Below are 20,150 nucleotides of genomic sequence, written 5' to 3'. Positions count from 1 at the left end.
GAACCATAAACAACATGTCTGAGTCATTGTTCTGCTGTGATTAGTTCTGCGCTAATTACCCAAAAACCTGAATATGTTGTGGGACAAATAAAATGCCTACTGTCATTGATATCTTTGGTCTCTGTTTGTATGCCTCACCCAGTTCCATTTAGATTATCTACTAAATAATTAGTTTAATAAGCTGCATATAAAGGCATTTTTCATAAGGTAAAACATTTTGAGGATTTCTTTGAATAGTTTAAATCTCTTGATTTTCTCTTGAAATCTCTCTTTTTTTTTTGAAAAAAAAAATAAAATACTTTTTTCAGCTAATGCATTCAATTGATCAAAAATGCTAGTAAAGACTTTTACATTGTTAAAACAATGTAAACTATTTCAAATAAACACTGTTCTTTTGTACTTTTTCTATCCATCATAGAATATCAATAAATGTATCAGTTTCCACACAAAAAAATTAAGCAACAACTGTTTTTAGTATTGATAAGATATCCTTAATTATAATATGGATCGCTTGATTGTAATGGCTGCTGAAAACTCAGCTTTGCATTTAATAAATTGCATTAAAAAAAACCTGTTACTTTAAATGGTAATAATAAAATATTACTATTTTACAAAATATTTTTGTTGAAATAAATGTGGTCTTGATGAACATAAGAAACTTCTTTCAAGAACATGAAAACATAAAATTTACCCACCTTAAACTTTTGAACTAATTATTTTATGCAGTTTAAATCTCTTGATTTTAATGATAGTACATTTATTGCTAGAAAATTGGGTAACAGGGTTACAAATTAAGCCTAAATTAAGTTGTTGTTCAGTAGGGACCAAATGTTGGTTTGTAGTTATTGATAAATTTATGTTTCCCATAAATTAAAGAAAAACATTTGTTTGTTCATTTTTTTTTTACCAGGGTTGAATGTTTCAGCTAGATGTAACAATATAATATATGCAAAAATCGACAAAACCGTCTCCCTCCAAGTTATCCAACAATTTTAAATCTTTAAAAAAGTAATGCAACGCCAACTAGAAACCACTTGAAAGTCATTATGTTTGTTTTAAAAACTAAACCATAGCAAAGGTGTTTCTTTAATTTTAGTGACCAAACATGGAGGCAGACACAGCTGTTTTTAAAACTAGAAGTAATTCTAGACTTGGATGATTTTATTCATAACAGCCACATTCATGGACAACATGATGTTTTTGGCATGCAAAAAATAATAACAAGTAACAGCTCTATGTCATCACTATGACTAAAACTCTTCCAGTCCTCAGTGACGAATGTGCAGTGCTGTACATCTAATCATGTTCAACATGTCTGCACCTTGTAAACATTCATCTTGGCATCCTCTATCTACACATTGAGCAGGGCAAGCTGGAATGAATTAGGGTTTCTTCATGTAAATGTGTCTAATACAACTGCTATTATTGTCAATATTAAAACAACTTAGTACAACAATGTACAGCTAATATACAATGGACATCCATGAATCCCGTCAGTGTAAAACTGACTGTGATGACTGGTGACATCTACAAAGACTACAAGATGGACGCCATGTAGACGGAAGAAAGACTAGTTTCTTCTGCCTCTATGGCCGGTCTAGTTCACCGGCTCTATATTTAGTCACTATCCACACATTTGACTATGGCAGACATCTGAGTTATGTGTCAGTTACCGATTTCAAAACAACTGGGTTCCCTCAAGGCATGACACTATTGGCTGTTCCATTCGAGACGTCATGGTCATGACTGTAAGCTTGACAGATGACAAGATAGATGTGTAAACGGAGCTGTCGGTTTAACAGTCTTCAGAAAAAGCTCTGTGGGTGTTGGGAAAGCGCTGGTGGTTGTAGTCTGGATCCTCACTCAGTCTTTTCTTTATATCACTCTTCACCTGGAAGACAATTAAGGATGAAAAGGGTTTTAAAGGTTTAAAGAAATTCAGAGAGCAAGATCACAATGCATTTTTCAGATATTACCTTCTATGTAGTGAGTTATATAGCTGTTTGTTAATGTAAAAGGTCTGCAAAGTTTCAAAGAAGTGCCCAATAAATTGAGTGATCGTCTCACAAAAGAAAGAACAGATTCTAAACTGCCTGAAAAGAGACATCAATAATTCCAGTCTCACTTCCTGTTAAAAACCTATGTAGGTTTCTAACAAATCTGCATAATGCCAGCCTGTGGTCTTTATTGGCTGCCCGCGAACAACATCTACTTTGACCCGCCCTCAACTACACACTATAGTTGTAGCTGAGGCCTGGAAGAGTTTGGTTCGAGGACAATTACTGTTCATATCACTGTGTATACAAGTGCCGAGGAAGCACCCGGAGCTAAAATTCAGATGGACGTTTCCGACATACACTGTTAGCAGTAGGCCAATCGCGACAGACTGGGCCATCTGACCAATCAAAGCAGAGTATGATCTCAGAAAGGAGGGTTTAAAGAGACTGAGTCCTTTATCAAACCGTTTCAGACACTGTGAGAAAAGAGGTGATGCTGCAATGAATATTATGAGAAAATTAAAGTATTTTTGCCCTTTGATGCATCTATTGTAAGAGACCCACAAAACAAAATTAGGAACCATTAAATAGCATAAAAGGGGCACTTTAATATTCTGAACTAATAATGGGGAATTGTGGGAACAGGACCTAAATTGAGAGAGGGTGGATATAAAAATTCTATGGGAATAAGATGAAACTCACAGGAGTGGGATGGAAAAAAATCAGTCCCAAGACTAAAACTATAACAATAATTTGTATTAACTAAAATAAAATACAATATAAATATCAGATGAAAAACTTTAAAAATAATAAAACTAATAAAAATGACTAAAGTACATACCAAATTTACCAAAAATTCAACTAAAATGAAAATGAAACCATAATAATAAAAGCTAATTCAAAATATCAATAAATACTACAATGTTCTCAGGATGGATAAAGGCCCTGTCCCAAATGGCGCACTTCATGCGGACTTTCGGTCTCGTGGACTTAAAATGCGCGTGCTCGCCGAGTCTACGATTCCGTAGGCCGTCCCATTTAGAATTTTAACGCTCTGAAGTGTGCTCAGCAGCGCCCCCTGTGTACCCTTGAAGCGGTCTTCCGCGAAGCCCGCATAGATGCAGGCTCCACGCACTTTAACTACCCAGGAATCCTTGCGAAAGGCCAATCAGACAACGGATGGGAGGAGATTTCGCTCACGGACAATTGTTAACATGGCTGAGAAGAAAATATTTAAGTGTAATTATCATTACGGTTGTTATGAAAAGTTTATACAAACATTACGATCATCGACCAGTGGTTGATGTCTCAAACATAGGCTAATAATAGCGAGCTGAATAATATGATCGCATTATGATTCATTAAATAAATAGAACAGAATGTCAGGGCTTTACTGAGTCATATGTAAACACAACAACAATAGGCAGCATATTTCCCTGAACCTGTAGCTCCTGTCCATAACAACAATCAGACCGTCTTCCTGTTTCCGGCGTGGCCTAGGTGTGGGTTTAGTTTCTTACTTGTTGTGTGTATGCTTCCTGCAGCTCTGGTGCCTCTAGCTCCCCCTGTAGGCTGTCTGGGGTAGTAACAGGTCGTACCCCTGCTGTCCTGGCAGCTCGACTCACGGCTTCAGCTAAAGAGAGGTGAGGACCCTCTCCCTGTGCGGTCTGTGAGCCACATGAATGCAAAGAAAGGATATCTGATCAGTGCAGTGTAGTTTCAATGAATTGTTCATTCATTCATTCATTCATTCACTATTGTAGTGAATGTAGTTGGTGCACAGACCTTCCTCCTCTTGGCTGGCATCCCGTGCAAATAAGCATCAGACAGAGGCGGCTGTGCTTTCATCTTTCTCTGCGTCAACATGTCATGTCTTATGATGGGTACCCACTCCTGATTAACACAAATATACAAACATGCTCATTATTACTTATAGACCAGGGATAATAAACAAATAAACAAAATAGAGTCATGATTATTATAATAATTATTGGTATTAGCCAGAATTTCAATATCAGTGCATTCCTGTTTTAGCTCTGTTATCTTTGAGGTCATTTAGTGTACAACAAATGCTGACAAACTTTTAGCAGAGATGCACTAAATCAATAGACACAGTAGACAATTGAGTCTCACGGGTGGAACAGTTGCTGCCCATGGCTCCGCCTCTCCAGTCGACCCCTCCCTGTCCGCGGTTGCCATGGCTACCGCTCCTCGCAACACTTCTAACGATGGCCTGCCGGGTGGTTCATCACCATCAGCAGTGTCTCCTGAGGATGCCATGACTTCCTCTGCAGTGGTGGCAGGAGCAGGAGACAGACCCTCTTCCATCTGGAATATATAATTACATATTACTATCACAACAACATACAGTTAATAATGCAGACGACACCCTGATGTATTATCAATGTTTAAAGCTAAATTTATTTGGTGAAAACACAAAAAAATCTTTTGTAACATTATAAATGCATTTACTGTCTGTTTTAGTCTATTTAATGTGTTCTTGCTGAAAGAAAAAATTCTTACAAAAAAATTTTAACAATATTTTATTACAATAAAGTAATAAAGTGTATATAATTAAGTGTGTATATAAAGTTGCATATATTTTCATATGTTGTACTCGGCTCATTTACAAATAATAATTTTCTGTGACTTACTCTCCTTCTGTTGAAACATACCTCAATACTCATGTCATCTGACTGGTGGCTTGCTTGTGCATCGGACTCTGTTCTCTGAGACGACTCGCTCTGTACATGAAAAAGATAATAGAAGCATATTCAGCTCTGTATTCTGTGGCTCAGTTTGGGAGTAAATCCTGATGAGGGTGTGAATCTAAATCAGAGATGTCCAAACCTGTTCCTGGAGGGCCACTATCCTGCAGAGTTCAGCTCCAACATGAACTAAAAACACCTGAATCAGCTAATCAAGGGCTGTGTCTGAAATCTGAAATGTGTCTGCCACTATTTGAGGGGACAGCCATTTGTAGTGGTGTCTGAAACCATATTGGACGTTATTGAGTGCACTCAAATAATCCCATAATGCACCGCAATAACGACTGTACAACTAATGTGCACTCACTCAATGGTTAGTTAGAGAATACATGGATGGATAGTCATGCCGAATTAATTCCTATATCTCACCAGAAGATGGCGATCGCAGCTGAATCATTCATCCATCCATTTTCAAAACCACTGGTCCAATGTGGGTACAGTGTAATTTCCAAGGGGGTAATCCATCAGCCGGAAACTGAAGTCTACCCGGGGGCCGCCATTGGCTAACAAGCCTTCACCTGCTGTTAGCATTCCATTGACTCCCATTCATTTTGGCGTCACTTTGACAGCGAATAACTTTACATCTGAGGCGTTTAAAGACTCCATTTGTCCATTGTTTATTTCTAAAGAAACACGACAATGTATAAAAGGCTCCATTACCTTGTATCTTACGTTGTGGCCCCGTAGAAGCCATTTTTGTAAAAATAGGGTAACGATTGCGTCATAACACGCGACTCTCTGTCGCTGAATACAGAAATTACCGTATAGACAGAAGTAGAAGCTCGCGCACAATCGGGGGGACGTGGAGGCATAAAGTCAAGGGAGAAGCCCATAGAGAGTTGTAAAGTTGATCCTGCTACGAGCTCATGGACAGCTAATACTCACGATCTCCGGCTCTGCAAGTTTCGGAAGGGAATGATTCAGATTCCTCTTGGCACAGCTACTAGAAGACGTACAACTGTGAGACAGGTTGCTCACGTCACATCTCCGTCGTCCAGCTCAGTTTGAGCCTGCGCAGTTTGCTTGGCAATCAGGAAGTCAGTGCTTCTAATTGACTTCACTTTTCTCCGTTGAAGTCTATGGGGTCGCTGTGTCCATTTCTTTTACTGTCTATGGTTATTTCGAACAGGTATAAATTCCTTTTTAATTGATTATTATACATGCTAGTTTCTATGACAGAGGTTAAGATAAATATTCTCATTACTACTGGAGCTGCCAGTTTGCTAAGTTTCAAATGATTATCAAACAGCAAACACTACACAAACTATGCAAAAGCGGCAGCCCTTCCGGCTCTTTCGTTCTCATTCACTCCTTCAAGTGGACTATATTAGTGGAGTAATGGAGTAATAGTGATTGAGGGTATAGGGGGCGATTTCGGACACAGCAAGTTTTCAGGCAAGTGGGTTGGAGCTAAAATTTGCAGGACGTTGGCCCTCCAGGAGCAGAATTGGCCACACATGACCTAAATTAAGGACCTGTGTATAGATGACGTAATTCTGGATCTGGTCCTCAGTGATTGGGTTGTGCTCTAAAATCACATGCAGCCTCATGGTCATCATACTGGTCAACCAGTTCACCAGACTGGGGTTCACTTCTGCTGACATTCTCCTCTGATGAGCAAGGAACAAACATGAACGCATCAAAAGATATGGATTTTATGCAACACCAAACCATCTTCATGAGGATGAATCAATGGATCTTACAATTCGGTGGTTGATGACAGTGGTTAAAGCTCTTTGCTCTCCTCTTAAGCAGAACAGATTGAGGGCCAAACACTCAAACAGACCCTGAGTGCACAGGTACAGCAAGCGCTGGCCAAACGTGTTATCTGGACACACATTAGAAACAGTGTTGTTGTTAACCAAAACTATTACAAATTGTTTTTGTTAAAACTTGGCTAAAATTACTAAAACAAAGATAAATGCAAGGGGTCATGAACTGCAATTTTTAAAAATGTATACTGTTGGCAAGATTTTTACATTAAAAAAAAACATTCTAATTTAGAATAGGCTATTTTCTATTCTGTTTTTGACCCTCTCTTGAAAATACTTTGTTTTGATAGGCGTGTCGCTTTGAAGTACACGGCCACTGCTTTGATTGGGTAACAGTTTTGTATATTAAAATAATTTGTAATGATGTTTGCCATACATGTTTGAGCCAGTCTGATTCGAATCAGAGGACAAACCTACACCTCAAATACCAATGATACTCCAGTCTGTGACATCATGGTCATTAGTCATCTTACTTTAAATTTATTCCTTATGTATTTGTGAGGTAGTATTGTATTTTATTGCATTATATTAGTGTTAAAACGCCCCAGAAAGGCATTTATCTAGTACAAAGTTGAAACATTTGGCAACTGTAAAACATTTATACGCATGTCTTGGTCACTGTGACACTTGGTAAAACATGACAAAAATCTAACAAGAGTCATTTTGGGAGCTTGGTTTCAATAAAAACTGCTTTTGGCCTAACAAGGAAGATTTGAGTTTTGAAACTTACAGGATATTTGTATTGTACAATGACCTCTTATATGTCAAAAGATCAAGGGAAATTGGATTTTTAACTAATGACCCCTTAAAGCTATATAGAAATATTAAAAATGATAAAACTAAAACTAATAAAAAAATGTAAAAAGCACATCAATAGTAAAATTAAATGATGAAGACATAAAAATAATATAAAATAAATGCTAATTAAAAATTTTCATAAATACTATAATTGTATATAAATAATACTAAACACTGATGAGAAAGTTTCAAAAACAATGTTTGTGAAGTGGAATTTGAATGTTAGGGCGAGAGCAGTTTTTGGGTCTGTGTTTGTGTGGATAGTGTGGTGGTCACCTGTACAGCGCAGAACGTGAGTAGCCATGCGAGTGAACTGTTGTCTCAGGAAGGACATGTTGGTTTGGATGATGTCCACCCTCTCTCGAACAGTCACAGTGGACTTGAAACAAATAAGGCAGAGGGACAATCAATTAAGTGTGTGCTGAACAAAATGTTACAGGATAAATCAGCAAACAAGACTTACAAAACTCTCTGCAATGTACTCCTCTAGTCCATTGATCAGATCCTCAGAAGCACTCTAAATAACAGAAACAAAACCATCAGCCTTTGCAACATTCATTCAATGGGAAAGTGTTGTTTTATAAGTGTAAAGATCAGTTTTACTGTGTTGTGATACTGTTAAGAAATTGTATTCATTTTTATGGATCAGTTCTTTCGAAGTGTCCAATTCAATGACTCAGTGGATCAAAACACTGTATGAATGATTTGTTTGCATCATGACTAAAAAATGTCCCCTTTAGGGGTGTGCGATATGTATCATGGATAAAATCATAACTATTATTTTAACAATATGCAACCTGACATTACAGACTATGTCACTCACTTGAGAGTGCACACATTCACTGTGATGTAGCCTATTAGAAAGCAATGAAAAAAGTTCCAAACAAAGCCAGAGCAGAACTGTTGTGCAACTCCGAGCAACAAACTGGTGTTTCGTTACTTAATGAATCTGCATTTTTATAACAAATCTTTTGAGTGAATGTTTCAAATAACCCATTCATGAAAATGCTCACTTGGTTCGTTTCTGAATGAAACAGCCGTTTTGAACAAATCTTTTGAATAAATAGGTGTGTTCGACTTGAAGTGGCGCTGCACAGTCCGTATGACATCAAAATATCACAAGAGCGATTTTGAAGCATACAGAGCCGTCCGTTATCTAATTACTCTCGCAGTACTTTGATACCATAGACCAATTGGTCTGCGCAGCGCAACTTCAAGTCGAACTTAAGAATTTGACTTAAAAGATGACAGTAGTTTGAAACAACTTGCCAAAAACAAACTTTCCAGAAAAGTTTGCTCCAGCTGGTAAAAAAAACCTTCAAACTACCATTGGTCCATGGCGATTACGTAATAGGTGAAAACATGAACACACTGGAGAGCAGCTTTATAGTAGAAACTTAAACTGCAATTATAATTGAAAGCGATATAGCTTTAACAATCTATTGTATAAATTACTATATTAAAAAACTCATGCACTCGTGACTGGAGTGCTAATTAATTTGGGAGTCAGCTTTAGGTAAAATACCGCTAAAAGTTTGTACCACACTGAACATATCTGACAGTATATGAGATCTTCATGTAGAACTGATGTAATGAAGGTCACGCATGAAAGCAGCATGAGCTCAGACTCACAGCTATGTTGGCATCATTGGGCTCTCGGCCCTGCAGATAGTGCTCTGTGAAGAAGGCTGTGAGTTGGGGTTGGATGCGGCTCAGAGGCTGAGGATTACCATGCAGAAGCAGAACCATGTCCACCATTGAGAAACTCTGACAAACCAGAGACAGCAGATCTCCAAAAAACCCTACCAAACCAACACAGACAGTGAGTCATAAATTGTGGCATTGTCCTGTACTTTGAGTTGCATTGACTACAGTAACACAGAAGCCCTTACCCACTGCATCTCCAGCTCCTGGCGTGAAGAGGTTGCTGGTCTGGGAAAGTCTCTGGATAAACTGGGCGATGCTCTCAGTGTTGCCTTGGCCAGCCCCCAGAGAGCCCATCATGGTGGACAGGACACCCTGCACGATACCAGTGAAAAGCTCAGGGCTGAGGGTCTCTCCACCTCCACTGGGAGGCTGAGGGGCAGTAGTGGGGGCGGCTCCTGAAGGGGCAGGGGGTGTGGCTTGTGAGGGTGGAGGCTGCTGGTTTGGTGGAGGAAACACAGGCTGACCAGACTGGAAAGAAAACAGGGCATTCAAATTTACATTTTTGCTAAGATTAGACTGCAAAGACAGAGAAAAGCACTAGTGATCGACCGATATTGATTTTTTGATGGCCGATGCCGATATCTTAAAGAGCAGGGTGGCAGATGGCTGATATAAAGCAGATTTACAATATTTTATTTAAAGATAGTAAAAACACATGCATTACAATTTCTGAAATGAAATGTATATTTATTTGATATTTTAACTAAATACTTTGAAAATTATATGAAAAAAAGTATTTGAACTTGATAATAAAATTTATCTGTAAAATAAACAGATTTATGCCTTAGATGGCAAATTCTTGATTCTGTAATCCTATTATAGTATTTTACACAAATAAAGAAAATACAAATGAGTAAAAAGGAAGTAAACACTGTAACCAACAGTATACTCAATAATTTGGTACGTCTATGTTGCACTGGGAATCCTATTTTTTTAAATAAAGACAAATTTTACAGACGGTACACAGCGAATTTGACATGAAAACAACATAGCGGCCAAATGGATATAGTACAGCATAGTTTGAATCAAGAATTTAAAGTTTGTCGATCATGTGTGCTCAGAGACAGCGAAACTCTCCTCTTTGTATACAAGGCAAAAAAAAAAAAAATTGCAGATATATCGGTATACCACAAAAAAAAAAACCAACCTGAATGAACTCAGACAAGCCTTGGATGAACGTAGGGACACCTGGAATAGTCACTGTAATGGAGGGAGCAGCACCTCCAGACACCCCTCCACCAGCTCCCGCAATTCCTCCCAGGAGAGAGCCCAGAAGCTGAGCTAGGTTATCTCCTGGGTTGCCCTCTTGGGACTGACCCACAGACGCAGTGCTGGTGGTATGGGTGGACGTCTGACCGGACGTGTTGGCAGAGGTTGGAGGAGCAGTGGAAGAAGAGAAAGAGGAGGAGGAAGAGGAGGAAGAAGAGGACGAGGAAGAGGTAGATGCGGAAGTAGAGAAAGAGAAAGACTGAGAGGATGAGGTAGAGGATGTCTGGTCCCCTGACAATGGAAAACATAATATGTTTAGAAGCTTTGTGTTGCTTAACACAGGAACTGAATAGGTAAGGACAACTTACCTGTGTGCAATGGCATCAAAAGCTGCCCAACCAAACCACTGACCATCTGCGTGAGAGGAGAGGACATCATAGGATTGCCCTTGATTGAGGAATGAAAATGAATGTATGAGTTTTGGATGTCTCCAAAATACAATAATGCAGGGCTCGACAATAAGGACTGCCTGATGGCCCTTGGTCAGCGTGAAAGACGCTCAGGACTGAATTGTCACTGGCCTGATCAAGGACAAAAAGTTTACGCATGTGTTTTTAAGTAATGCCAATTTAAACATTCAACCAATTTTAAACCATTCAAGCTCGAGACAAGAAAGTGAATTCAATTCTATACTCAAGTGCGCAAATACTGAAATGAGTTCTCTTTCGTGTCTTCTTGCACTTGAACGGACAAACACCCACAAAATTATGTGAAAATGAGTATCATCATAAACACAGTCAGTTATGTCATAAGTGAACATAAACAGTTAAGAAAGAAAATGCATGTGTATAGTATATTGGACCTGTGCATTAGGTCTTAAGGCCAATTCACACTGCACCGACAGACGCTGAGAGACGGCAACAGACACTTTTTTGGAATAGCTTGTTTTCATATGACGTCACGCCACTGCGTTGCCATGGCGCGAAATGCAAATGGAGGGCAGGAAGTGATTTGCTGTATTTAGAAAGCACTATAACAAACTCAAAATGCCTACTCTCTCTCTCTCTCTCTCTCTCTCTCTCTCTCTCACTCACACACACACTCACGGAGAGGATTTATGCTCATCAGTTGGTAACTCAACCTCACAGTGAAAGCCCTGCACAATTAATACATATTGAAACTTTAGTGTTTGCTGAATATTTGTTTGTTTTAAGTTGTCTATGCACCTAATAATTACTGCTGTTGAAATTTTATTGAAAAAGCGCACATCTTTAATAATAATATATATATATTTTTTTTTTACTGTGGCTCTTTTGGAAGAATGCATTAACCAAAAATGAAAAAATGTCTCTTTGGTCAAAAAAGGTTCAGACCCCTGGTTTAGACAACCTGAAAAACTTAAAGCACTATTTTATTTGTACCTTTGTTATGTTATATTTATTTGTGATGTTGCTTCTAATTTGTTTTATAACTTCTTAATTTATAGGTGACTGCTTCCTTGTCTTTAATAATGTTTGAAATTTATATTAATTGGTTAAACTTGTAGTTTTTGCTATGTTATTGAAATTGAGAATTTCACTGGCATCTAAAATTTTGGTGTCATAATCTTATTTATGAGAATGCATAGTTACATGGGTGAAAATGAATGAAAACAGTGACTATTTTATTTATTTATTAGTTTTTTTGCAGTGGGGCCAATTGAAATTTTTTAAAGGGCAAGTAAAAATCTGAACCACTGTTCCCACTAGACCAGTAGAAATTGAAGCCCTGAAGGCTTCCTGAAGCCCTGAAATTGAAGTGGAATTGAGCCCTGTAATGTAACTAAGGTTCATACTTGATTAGCCTGTTGTCCTGCTGAGGGAGGCACTGTTGCGCGCAGGTTGATGGTGGCCCCCCTGGTGTTCATGGGTTGGGGGATGCGTGGGGATAAGGAGGGGCGTGTGATAACCACCCTGGCCTGAGGTGGCGGAGGGGTCAGGCTTTCTCCACTCTGGGCATTTGTGCCAGCAGTGCCCTGCTGCTGCCCCTGGTGTCCAGCAGAGGCTGCAGTTGCCATGGCGACAGCCTGCTGGGAGATCTGATGCATGATGGCCTGCATGAACTCTGGCGGCAAACCTGGAATGTGGATTGGCGCCGTGGTGCCTTTAGAGAACAGAGACACAGAATTCAGTGAAGAGATACTTTTAACAATGCTGACAAATGAAACTGCTCTAAGTCTGAATTCTACACACAATACTACAGACAACTGACTAACAATAGCTGCTTTATATCCTAGTGCACAAATAGTACTTAATCACCACTCAAACTGACATCATTTTCTCACCCTCATGTTGTTCCAAAACCTCTATGACTTTCCTTTTTACATGGAACACTAAAGGAGGACTTTTGAAGAATGTCCAGAGCAGTTGTTAACTAAAACTATTCAAAAGAGTTCATTAATTGAAAAGATAAAATATAAATATTAGTTCAAAAACGTATGGCTAAAAAACTGTTGAAATGTTATTAAATGAAAATAGGAATAAAGTAAGTTAAATTTAAACGACTAAAATTACTCAAATAAATACTGGAAAATAAAACAAATCAAAGCTAAATAGGAATATTTAAATAAACAAAAAATAATAAAAATGAAAATGAAAAACAATTGCTTTATTTTATTTAAAATGAAGATTGAAAACTGAAATGATATAAAAGATAATATTTATATTTAATACAGATAAATAAAACTAAAATAACAGAGACCTTGTACTTCTTCAAATGGAGCTCATTTGTAAGCTCATCAGCCCTGGTCCAGATTTACTTTTATTGTATGGACAACAAGCACACTAGAAATTATGTAAATATTGCCTGTTTTGTGTCCCATGGAAGACAGGAAGATAAATGGGTTTTAAACAACACGAGGGCCTGCAAAGAATGGTAAAATGCAATGTTTTTGAGTGAACTATTCCTTTAAGACACATATCACATGTCAATGTTGGCACAGCAGGTTATTGACTATAGAGAGAGGTAGAAACTAACCAGTCTCTCCAGCAGCGCTGGGGTTCTGTTGCCTTTGGCCCTGCGATCCACTGTCTGAATCTGCTGCACAGAAATGCACAGATCAGTGGCTGGCAGTTACACTACAGCCACCCATTCCAGGTCTGAAAATGTCATTTTCTGAAAGCAACTATTTTAAATTTTAAAAATTAGAATGATGAAGACAAATAGAACTGAAGCAGACCAGGAATGGGCAGCATGGCTGAAACACAGTGCTAAAATCACTGGGGTCTGATTGTGTGGGTTGGTTTGTTTGTTGGCATACCATCCAGGTTCATCTGCATCATGACCACTGGCTCCATGGTTTGGTGAGTGATTCTGATCACTCTTGGAGTCCCCTGACCTGCCTGCTGACTGGCTCCATTCGGTGGAGGAGGAGGAGGAGGTGCCTGACCCTGTTGCTCTGATTGGTTGCTGGGCTGTGAGGGTTGGGTGTGACCCTCGCTTGTCTGTCTGCTGTTTGAAGTCATGGTCACAGTGGAGCCTAGGTTCACCTGGAAGATGACATATTTTGCAAGGTTGACTGTTTGATATGAACAGTATGAATTAGTTTTGAACGTATAGTGGTTAGCTCACCGGAATGGGAATATGGGGCAGTCCACTCTGCAGCACGACAGGGGAGGTGGTGTAGTGAGACATCGGTCGCACCACATGTAAGTGGCGGGGAGGCTGAGCAGATAAATTGCACCGAAGGTCACTCAGAGACACCAATGTATTGCCAAGGAGATGGAGTGACTCTCCAATCAAATTGAGAGTGCGCTGATCTTCCTCACGTTCTTGAGTCTGTCCGAGAAAACAGCTTTTCAGAACATGAACACTGATATTTATAGCACGTGTCAATTATGTAGCATTACAACTATCTAGAGCATACATTGTTATTGTAGTCAGCAGAACTAGCCGCTCCAAGGATGGAATGTGTTCTTTCCATGAAAGGACGAAGGCGCTCCTCCACCCTTCGCACCTCTGAAAGAACCTCCACCAACTCTAAAGGGCTTGGGTGACTGTTGAGAGAAAGAAAAATGTATTGGAGACGTGATCTTTGACACAATCAGAAAATGGAAACAAGTTAATACGTTAATTAATACTGTCATTCAGCAATGATGCATTAAGCAAGGACAAAAGTAAAAGTAAAGACATTTATAATGATACAAAATATTTCTAATAAACACTTTACTTTTGAACTTTCTATTCAAAGAGTCCTGAAAACAATGCATCACGGTTTTCACAAAAACATCAAGCAGCACAACTGTTTTTGATATTTGAAACCACATGAACACGACAAGTACATTAAGCACTTGGTATGTCTTTTTCCTGTTCTTTATCATGAACATTCTTTATTTGTCTTTGACCCTAATATACTTCTCTTACTTGGGTCCAGAATGAGTTGTTCCTTCTGTCTGTGAAGGAGAGGAGGAGGAGGAGGGTGGAGGTGGGGAGCTGTCCATTGGTTGTGCTGAGAATGATGATGATGAAGGCGGTGTCTCCTGCTGAGATGACGGCTGATTTGATTGACCCTGAAAATAAGCATCATCCTGAAACATTATTTATGTACAAGTAAGAAATCAAATAAGATTGTTTTACTTGATATAAATGTTTGTTCTGTACCTCAAGTCTGTGGATTAAAGCCTGAGTCTCTCGCAGCAAGCTTTCAGCCAGCTGGAGCCTCATCCTAGGCTCGCTCTGCACTGATTGGTCCACGTTGATATGGACATCCACAGAGCCACTGCTCTGTGAGAGGAAATAAATGACTGTAGATGTGTCCAGAGATAACCTTTTGTTTTAAACAATAGGCTGCGACAACACAAAGCACAAGTGCTTCTGAGACAAACATTCAGGAACACTGCTTATAACGTTCATTATTATGTAAATATACACTGCCCGGCCAAAAAACGTTGCTGTTTGGGTTTAAAAAGGCAAATGCTTTAGAGTCTATGACTGGACCATTCTTGTAGTGATAGCATGTTGTATGTTTGGCAACAGTTCTTCGAACCCTAATTGATGGTGTGTGTAGCTTTTCATTTCTTAAACAACCATGTAGGAAGACACATCATGGCCATATTCCAGAATAACAATGTCAAGATTCATCAGGCTCAAATTGTGAAATAAAGGTTGGGAGGGAGCATGAAGGATTCAGACATGAATTGGCACCTCTGAGTCCAGACCTTCAATTCATTGAAAGTCTTTGGGATGTGCAGGAGTAGACTTTACAGAGTGCTGGATTGCATTGTCAATACAAGATCTTGATCAAAAATGAATGCACCTCTTGATGGAAATAACATCACAAGATTTATTTCCATCAAGAGGTGTGTCAATTTTTGGACAAGATCTTGTATTGACAATGCAGGAGTCGAGCATTCTGTAAAGTCTATTTCAGAAATGAAAAACTACACGATCCATCAATTAGGGTTAGAAAGAAGAACTGTTGCCAAACATATAACATGCTAGAAACATAATAATCACTGCAACAATAATCCAGTCATAGACTCTTAAAGGGATACTCCACCCAAAAATGAAAATTCTGTCATCATTTACTCACCCTCAAGTTGTTGCAAACCTGTATGAGTTTCTTTCTTCTGCTGACCACAAAGGAAGATATTTTGAAGAATGATTGGAACCAAACGGTTGTTTGGCACCATTGACTTCCATAGTAGAAAAAAAAAAATACTATGGAAGTCAATGGTGCCAAAGTTCCAATCGTTCTTCAAAATATCTTGCTTTGTGTTCAGCAGAAGAAAGAAACTCATACAGGTTTGCAACAACTTGAGGGTGAGTAAATGATGACAGAATTTTCATTTTTGGGTGGAGTATCCCTTTAAGCATTTGCCTATTTAAATTCAAACAGCAACTTTTTTTTTGGCTGTGCAGTGGGTAGTTTATAAGAGGTGAAATTAGGATGACTTACTCCAGTGCTAGTGCTTACTCTAACATTACGTCCCATTTCTCCAACACCAGCCAACATTTGCTGCATTGACATCTAGAGGGGTGAAGAAATGTATATTTTCTTTGATAGCAGAATCACTCATGTATATATAACAGTGGATGTCTGAGGTTAAGTGATCATGTATAGCAAACATGTGTCTCTTGACGTAAGGAAAGCACTGTAACCTGTATTTGCTGTGAGTCCATGATGTTCACAGGCAGATTAAAAGTGCCCAGCATGACATAGTTGTTTGCATTACGGTCATGTGAAGTTCCTGGAAAAGTGGTGGATTGAGAGGAGGTGGATCCCCCATCCGTTGCACCCGAGGAGCCAGAAACTCCACCTCCTCCACCCCCAGACTGATTGCTCTGAGGAGGTGCCCGCTCCACAAGATGAATGACCTTCCCATCAACATCTGAAAAACAGAAAGGCTGTGATAGAAACATGCTTGATAGAAAATTATTTATCATTAAAATAAAAAAAACTATTAAAAAAACTATACCGATCTTTGTCTTAGGGCTGTACGATAGCGGTTAAACTGATCATCATGATAACTTTGTTCAAAAATTATAAGCCGAGAAATTTCTTTTTACATTTGAGCATAATTATGGAACTTTCACATGAGCACACCTCAAGAGAACAAAGTCATGTACGCAGGTTTTATATAGCCTCACCTAGTTCCTGGATTTATTATTTTTGAATTAACACACTCTCTACATTATGAAAACTGCTAAAACAGCACAATTCCTAAGGCCAATTCCCATAATTCTGAATTATGTTCACATTTTTATAATTATAACATCAAAAAGTATTGCTTGTATTGTTGTACAGAGTACGTAAGTGCATTTAATAAAGCAACCACAAACACAAACAATATAATCGAGATTCATGTTTGGAGCACAAGCAGCCATGTGAAGGAACACAGATAATCACAGTGGAGATCACTAAACTTTTTTCAGATCATTAGTGTTTTTTTGTTTTTTGTTGCTGTGCAGAGAGAGCATGTGCTCATGGTTTCAAGGTTGGGAAGATTAAGTAAACGTTTGTGGAAAATTGGGTGGAAAAGGTATTCAAAAAAGTAGAAGAAAAAACTCTTATTGCGGATTTCAACTTTTAACCAATGCAAGATCATGGAAATGTCAAATGAAAAAAAGAACTAAATAGGATAAATAGTCAGCAGATGATAATAACAGATGATTATTCTTAATTAATTGAAAAAAGTAGCAATTGCGATCACGTTAAAAAACGCAGCCATACTTTGTCTGATTTTGCCAATGAAAATATTATAGATATATTATATATAATGACTACTCTTACTTTTTGTGCCATAGAAATATATGGTACAAACCGTAAGAGTAGTATAGGGGAAACTGTCACCTGTTTATTACCTGAATGAATAAGTGTTTGTGCAGTGGCACAACAAAAACAGACAAGCGCAGTAATACAAACAGTGAAAAGTACTGCAAACGAGCGAAAACAGACATCAAGGCGTGACTCACTGTATTCTGCAAGTGTCCTTTCATCCTGCAGCACTTTACCCTGGTAAATTAACCTCTGTTTATCCACCGGGATTTCAACGGAGGAAGCAATGTGCTCTTTAAACTGCTTCACTGTCCACTGAGAGAAAGAAAGAGAGGTGACAATCAGATGGTGAACTTCAACGTAAATGATTTATCAATGTAAAGTGTATTTATCAGCAGTATTGGTTCATATTCTACAATGACACTTTGTGAACTAAGGTATTTGGGTTACTCATACAAAATAATCATAGCGCAAATGAATTCCTCTTGACTGATAAACTAGAACACACACCTCTCCCCTGACAGTGAACGTCCTGCTCTGGGAATCTAGAGTTTTCACGGTCACCTCTACGGCTCCTGGTTCCTCCATGACTTGAAGTTTCTTTAACAAGACGAGAGGATGAAGAATGTTTCCAAAAATGATTGCAAGCTTTTAAATGACCAATTAACTGCTATGTAACACATCATCTACACTGCTAGTAGCGATAAAATCAGAACCCATTAAATCAAAGAAGCTAACTAACGTTACTAGTTTTACCACGTATTTTGTCGCGATAGAAACGTCGTAAACTGGCAATGCAGCTTCGTTGAAGATAATAGGAGGGTTCAGTTCTCATTGTGTCTCTATAGTAACGTCGGGCGCTACTAGTGCTGAAACTTAGATGCTATCGATATCATCAGTACAGATGGGTGAAAAATAACACACATCGTGATCGTAACACCCATATAATAAATACAATCCACATTGGCGTACTTAATTTTAATACTGCGTATAAGCACAAAAAAAACCCCACACCTATTATTAAAAACACAAATATTTTACACTTGTCATACATTATAGCTGTTGTTAAACTAAACACCACTGCTACAATATGTACCAGGCTAACAACAGTTGTTAATCGGTTGATAATTCCAGGGAAAAAACTAACACCAAATATGAATAGCAGAAGTGCATAGGAAATGCAAAGGATTAAACACCTTACTTTTAATGGATAACTGTGGTAGTTCGGCGACCTAAGTGTTATTTATGCTATTTTATCCCACACACCGGTTATAGGGACATGGCTAGCTAAACAGCTAGCTAATCCCAAATCGGTGCTTTGACAGGAAGTGATGTCATGTTCTCAAAATAAATTGCGATTTCAAAATAATGTTGCGTTCACAGCTGGTTTATCAAATTGTTGTTATTTGTTGTTTGTTTGTTTATTATACAATGTGGTTTTATATATATATATATATATATATATATATATATATATATATATATATATATATATATATATATATATATATATATATATATATATATATATATATATATGATTTAATTACTTAAGCTTTTCATTAACCCTAAGCCACCCAATTAACTGATATATATATATATATATATATATATATATATATATATATATATATATATATATATATATATATATATATATCAGTTAATTGGGTGGCTTAGGGTTAATGAAAAGCTTAAGTAATTAAATCATAAACATGTAAAAATTTAAATAAATACAATTGTAAAAATTATAATAAAATAGTTTGAAAGACAAAAGCTTTCCGTAGAAAGTAATACATGGTTAAATTGTTTATCGATGGATAATTAAAATAATGATTAATGTGTTCATCAGGAGTTGATTCAATATGCAATGTTGCAATGTTGAAAAAGCGCTTTTTAAAAATTTAAGCCATGACAAAGAAGAATTAGGAGAATCAATAAATTATTAATGATTTACTGCCATTGTGTGAATAATATGTAATCATTTAATCAAAAAAAAAGTAACTGTAGTCTGATTATGAGTATTTTAAAACTTAATATAGGCTAATCTAATTACAAGTAGGCCTACTTCATTTTTCATCTGATTACGTAATCCAGATTATATGTAAACAGTTACTAATTTAATTAGGCTACTACCCACTGCTGACAGGCATAAAATGAGATCAGCATATCTTATGAAAGGGCGGATATTAGCCTAGGCCTACTGTATACGATTAAAATTGGGGGGACAAATGAGGAATAATAATTGCATTTAAGAAGTTTATTTTGTGACAAACGAAACCGAGGGAAAACGGAAAGCCTTGCCATCCGGTTGCTTTGGCAATGGGAGAAACTAAAGTCCAAGTTTTAATGCCATTAATGCACACCTGTTGTTTTGATTTCAGCAAATCGCTGTGGGTGAACGCAAACAGCCGGGTTAATATTCATGAGCCCAACAGCCTGAAAAAGCAATGAATATGCAATATAGGCTACCTGAGGGAAGACGACGTCATCAAAAAAGACTCATCCCTGACTGTTGTGAGTAATGTTGTTCAACAAATAAAATATTTTATATTTAAGTAACTTTTACCCTGTTTTTCGATCCGGATATCATTATTTTTAGTCTTTTTCACAAAAACAGTGAATGAAAATGTCTCACCACTAA

At 37.8% G+C, this 20,150-nt stretch overlaps 1 protein-coding gene across 5 annotated transcripts; it reads right to left on the bottom strand.

Annotated features, from left to right (window-relative positions):
* Nucleotides 1-1,404: 1,404 nt before the first annotated feature.
* On the bottom strand, nt 1,405-18,839 carry bag6l (BCL2 associated athanogene 6, like). 5 transcript variants are annotated; one of them, XM_056250113.1, is made up of 25 exons: nt 18,709-18,839; nt 18,017-18,106; nt 17,704-17,821; nt 16,390-16,619; nt 16,187-16,258; nt 14,890-15,012; nt 14,653-14,816; nt 14,156-14,285; nt 13,861-14,067; nt 13,550-13,778; nt 13,267-13,326; nt 12,086-12,393; nt 10,620-10,698; nt 10,190-10,542; nt 9,228-9,510; nt 8,968-9,137; nt 7,799-7,852; nt 7,612-7,714; nt 6,469-6,593; nt 6,241-6,375; nt 4,673-4,741; nt 4,131-4,325; nt 3,783-3,890; nt 3,518-3,664; nt 1,405-1,891 (listed from the first exon to the last, which is right to left on the bottom strand). In XM_056250113.1, the coding sequence occupies exons 2-25, from the start codon at nt 18,092-18,094 to the stop codon at nt 1,796-1,798; spliced, it is 3,636 nt and encodes a 1,211-aa protein (XP_056106088.1). In that variant the 5' UTR covers nt 18,095-18,106; nt 18,709-18,839; the 3' UTR covers nt 1,405-1,795. The 5 variants fall into 5 exon arrangements, with proteins under 5 accessions (XP_056106088.1, XP_056106089.1, XP_056106087.1 ...); XM_056250114.1 differs by having other exon boundaries at nt 13,267-13,329; nt 14,653-14,798; XM_056250112.1 differs by having other exon boundaries at nt 13,267-13,329; nt 18,708-18,832.
* Between the last annotated feature and the right edge of the window lie 1,311 nt (nt 18,840-20,150).

The sequence above is a fragment of the Rhinichthys klamathensis genome, unplaced genomic scaffold (genome assembly GCF_029890125.1).
Source record: "Rhinichthys klamathensis goyatoka isolate OS25496 unplaced genomic scaffold, OSU_Roscu_1.1 h1tg000067l_1, whole genome shotgun sequence".
Taxonomy (NCBI): Eukaryota; Metazoa; Chordata; class Actinopteri; order Cypriniformes; family Leuciscidae; genus Rhinichthys; species Rhinichthys klamathensis.
This window is presented reverse-complemented; position numbering and strand designations above follow the sequence as displayed.